Raw genomic sequence first — 4,862 nt, 5'->3', positions numbered from 1 at the left:
TGATTTAGCAACATATAAAACCATGCAAATCATTTAGCTAAATATTAGCCTGAACTGGTAAGCAACAGTAGCTATTTTTTCCAAAATGGCAGCTATGGGGCAAAGTGTGTTGTGAGTTGTGAGGTAAATTGAGTCAGCATTTTAACTTACCCCCCCATAAGGCACTGTAGTTAAGTCTGAATTATAGAACCAGAAAATGCTTTTCATCACATTATAATCAGATATATCTTTCCACCTGTAGTCACTAATGGCCAACAAACTCTCTGTTTAGTCTGTTTTTAGAAAGGCTACAACTTTGGTGTTCAACATATTGTTTCAGAAATGCAAACAATTAAATACTGAAATTTAAACTTCATTTGGTTGGTTTTATGTTGTTAAAGTTAACTTTATGAAAAGAAATATGAAATATGTTTGTAAAAGGAACATGGCATGGGTTTTCACATGGGTTTGAATCAGATTTGGCCAGATGGTCATTTTACACCCAGACGGTGCATCTTACCCACTGACACGTCCCGGGTCAACTTACCCCTAACCCGGGGCAAACTGAGCCATGAGAACCCTATTTTTTATAAGAAGCCATATTTTTAGAACCCTTTGTCATAGATACATTCTGATCATTTAAAATGATAGGAATACTTTCATTAGGATAGGATAGATATTTTTGTATTTCTGCGTCATTTTCCCTTGAGGACCACATAAGTAAAAATTGGCTAATCTTAGCCCACTCTCCCCTATAAATATTAGACATTTATTTTAATATTTTACAGCATTAATCTATATTATATACAAATAAACAACTCATTTAGAACATTTATATTATTTTTACACTATTTATAGGCCTACTATTAATATGGTTTTAATAAAATATGATTTGTTTCTGTCACAGTTCGTAGGAGTGAAACGAGGAGAGGAGGAGATAAACTTCCAATTGAAGAGAGTTTAATAACAAACTCAAAAAGGGCAGACAAAGTAGAACAAGGTAATGACAATACACGCCGAACACACGGGAAAACACAGAGCGGATTAGCGGAATCAGCAGATCTTTAGCGGAGCGGTAACCGAACGCTTTGAGCTGGGGTGAGGGTGGGGGCTGGTGAGAGGTGCACCTCGGCCGCGGGCGGGAAAACACGGAGCGGATTAGCGGAATCAGCGGATCTTTAGCGGAGCGGTAACCGAACGCTTTGAGCTGGGGTGAGGGTGGGGGCTGGTGAGAGGTGCACCTCGGCCGATGAGGGCAAAGGGGCAGTGGCTCTAGCCACCGGGCCACCCCCCTGTGCACGGCCCTGCTGTGGAACAACCAGATGGTACTGGACAAAGACTCATTGCTGTTTTTGACCTTTACATGTTTTAATCACTGGTCTGTTCTAAATTTTGTTTGTGCTTCTCTGCCATCAATGTTTTGACAGATGTTTGCTTTCTTTGTAGTGACATGGAAATGCAGCATGATCCAGATTTGCAGTTTAAACTGGCTTATTCAGATTCAGAAAGAATTGACGCAGGCATTAAAACCCGAGCAAGAGGCCAGTGGTCCAGTAAAGTGGAGTTTATCTTAGCCGTTGCTGGCCAAATCATTGGTTTGGGAAATGTGTGGAGATTTCCATATCTGTGTTACAAGAATGGAGGAGGTTTGTATATGTTTGTATTGTATTACTGTGTGTGAGCTCTATTAAAAATTCATTTTACCATTTCATTTTTTTATTTTACCAATTCATTTTATCATTTTAATTTCATTTTCACCATTTTTTTAGGAGTGTTTTTCATTCCATATATGGTCTTTCTGTTTGCCTGCGGCATTCCGCTTTTTCTTATGGAGACTGCTTTGGGTCAGTACACCAGCCAAGGGGAAAAATTTAGACGGAAAAAAATGTATTTGGGAAAAAATAAAATGGATTTCATAGTGCCCTACGCAAAACTGGAACTGGCAATTTTAGAAAGGAATACTGAAAAGATATAAAAGATGAATTAGGAAGAATCAATAAATTATGAATAATTTATTGCAATTTGTGAATAATATGCAATCATATAACAAATTAAATAAAGAAACTGTAGTCTGATGAGTATTTAAAAATGTAATATAATGCAATTACAAATACTTAATTTTTGTAATCTAATTACATAATCCATATTATAATCAATCTTAATCTATTACTACCCAGCACTGCATGCATGCATACACACACACACACACACACACACACACACACTTTATTTATTTATTTTAAAGTAAGTAATAATTAAATTATTTAAACCTTAAAGGTCACAGAGAAGTCCTGTTAAGTAGTGAATATAAAACTTTCCAGTTATGCTCTGCTTTAATTATTTACTATGGTGCGCAAAATGTCCTTCTTTAGGGGACCATATTAAAATCTAATTTATAATAATTTAAAGTGCTAGTATAATCAGTTGAAATGCCAAATGTGTAATAATACTAAATGCAAGCATAACTTTCAAGTGTCATTATTGTTGATACATGAATTTGGAAATAAAGTTATGAGAATTACACAGAATGTATTTTGTAGGAGGCGAGTATTGAATATAACTGGAAGTGTGAATGAGCTGGGCAGTTTGAGATGGGAACTGGCTCTGTGTCTTCTGCTGGCCTGGATCATTTGCTACTTCTGTGTGTGGAAGGGAGTGAAGTCCACAGGCAAGGTGAGAACCAATTGAAAAGGCACTTTTACATTTTTTTTATCAGATATAAATTTTATATATACTGTATATATATATAAAGCTCAGTGGAGTTGTATATCTAATACAGATGACATCTGGCTGCACGTTACCTCAGTTCTCACATGGGCTGATTGTCATGGATATTGACATAGTCCAGTTGATAGTGTTTATATATATATATATATATATATATATATATATATATATATATATATATATATATATATATATATATATATATAGATTTAAATCAGGTATGCTGGATCTCAAAACGGGAGTGTCCTTGTCTTTATTTTTCAGGTTGTATATTTCACTGCTACATTTCCATATGTTATGCTGCTGGTGCTTCTGATTCGAGGTATTACGTTGCCTGGAGCCATCGATGGCATCACCTTCTACCTCTACCCAAACCCAGCACGCCTTGCAGACCCACAGGTAAACAAATCTTACGTCTCATATGAGTGGTGATGGTAGGAGACGATTAAGCATTTTTTCACTTGAGAAGACATTTGCAACTAAAGAAACGAATAGTACTTTGGTCGTTACTTTTGTTTACAATGATGTACACTCACATGACCATCAGACCAGTCAAATCAGTGGCCTAAAAAAAACTATTTCCCCTTTAACAATGGCCACAAGGTTGAGATCACACGACCAGTCTAATGTTACTCATTTAACTTGCTTACTTTGTAACTTTTTCCTTTTTCATTTTCAGTTGAGGAATAAATTAATTACAGGTTTACCAGTAATAGTCTAGTGAATACTTATTTTATGTGATGATGCATCCAGTGCCAGTATAAAGGTACAAGACTATTATTTTATCAGCCAGTGACACACAAACATACTTGGATCTTATAATAAACACAAGTTAGTAAAAATTATTTGTACAACTGATTAAGCTTTTGAAATAACTAATCACTAAATAATGATTAATCTGTGAAAACAAATCATTGGATCAATAACTTGGATGTTTCTGAGTGGAACCAGACCAGACCCTTCATGTGTCATGCATTGCTAAATACCAAATGGACTGGTTAGAACTTGCTCTCTCTTGCCTTCAGGTGTGGATGGATGCTGGAACACAAATATTTTACTCTTACGCTCTCTGCATTGGGTGCCTTACAGCTTTGGGAAGCTACAATAAATACAACAACAACTGCTACAAGTGAGCGAACCCATGTCACGAGAAACCATATTCAATTAAATTTACATTTAAATCCATAAATGTATGTTTGGAAAACCTCCGTGAAGTTGGCCCCCCGCCCAACGCAAAACGTCGGCAAAATATTCTCAATCGTTTGTGCTCCGTTTGTGCTGTAAAAAATGTATTTTGTGCTGCTTTGGTTTTTTAGATATTAAAATAATATTTATAGGTCATTCTGGGGTCACTCAGCTTCCCAACATCCTCCAAATTCCCCCCAAATAGTCTCGTTTGTTTGTGCTTCGTTTGTGCTGGTTTGTGCAGGTAAAAGTTTCGTTTGTGCTGCTTCGGTTTTTAAAATATTAGACATTGAATTATAGGCGATGACGTCACCAGCCCCCCCCACATGCTCCAAATTCACCCAAAACAGGCTCAATCGTTTGTGCTTCGTTTGTGCTGGTTTGTGCAGGTAAAAGTTTCGTTTGTGCTGCTTCGGTTTTTAAAATATTAGACATTGAATTATGTGCGATGACGTCACCAGCCCCCCCACATGCTCCAAATTCACCCAAAAAAGGCTCAATCATTTGTGCTTCGTTTGTGCCGTAAAAAAATTTGTTTGTGCTGCTTCGGTTTTTAAGATATTAAAATAATATTTAATGTTCATTTTCTGAGGTCACTCAGCCCCCCAACATACTCCAAATTCACCCCAAATAGTCTCGTTTGTTTGTGCTTCGTTTCTGCTGGTTTGTGCAGGTAAAAGTTTTGTTTGTGCTGCTTCGGTTTTATAGATATTAAAATAATATTTAATGATAATTTTGATGTCACTCAGCCCCCCCCACATGCTCCAAATTTACCCCAATAGTCTCGTTTGTTTATGCTGGTTTGTACCGGTATTTTTGTTTTTACTGTCATTTTTACCAATACAGTTGAAGTAATAAGTAATAAATTCAAACGGCAAACCAAATCACATGAAATAGTCGCAGTCACTTAATTGTTAGTAGCCATATTCGTTCAATTAGACCAATTAAACGAAAAAAAAACTAGGACTTTT

The 4,862-nt window shown here is 36.3% G+C and overlaps 1 protein-coding gene and 1 long non-coding RNA gene across 2 annotated transcripts in view; both read left to right on the top strand.

Moving 5' to 3' along the window:
• The window catches only part of LOC107667346 (uncharacterized), an 11,085-nt gene extending 9,251 nt beyond the window's left edge, over positions 1 to 1,834 (top strand). The window contains exons 3-5 of the long non-coding RNA XR_001631780.1: positions 887 to 979; positions 1,426 to 1,625; positions 1,749 to 1,834. This is a non-coding gene — a long non-coding RNA (uncharacterized LOC107667346). The remainder of the gene's footprint in view (positions 1 to 886; positions 980 to 1,425; positions 1,626 to 1,748) is intronic.
• A 641-nt stretch (positions 1,835 to 2,475) lies between these two features.
• LOC107667345 (sodium- and chloride-dependent GABA transporter 2-like) overlaps positions 2,476 to 4,862 on the top strand; it is a 9,078-nt gene continuing 6,691 nt past the window's right edge. Inside the window, exons 1-3 of the mRNA XM_016458972.1 lie at positions 2,476 to 2,652; positions 2,971 to 3,105; positions 3,732 to 3,835. Of these exons, the coding sequence (XP_016314458.1) occupies positions 2,491 to 2,652; positions 2,971 to 3,105; positions 3,732 to 3,835 (401 nt within the window). The 5' untranslated portion in view covers positions 2,476 to 2,490. The remainder of the gene's footprint in view (positions 2,653 to 2,970; positions 3,106 to 3,731; positions 3,836 to 4,862) is intronic.

Source organism: Sinocyclocheilus anshuiensis, unplaced genomic scaffold (genome assembly GCF_001515605.1).
Source record: "Sinocyclocheilus anshuiensis isolate Anshui unplaced genomic scaffold, SAMN03320099.WGS_v1.1 scaffold964, whole genome shotgun sequence".
Taxonomy (NCBI): Eukaryota; Metazoa; Chordata; class Actinopteri; order Cypriniformes; family Cyprinidae; genus Sinocyclocheilus; species Sinocyclocheilus anshuiensis.
The sequence above is the reverse complement of the archived record's forward strand: the minus strand, read 5'-3'. Positions and strand labels throughout refer to the sequence as shown.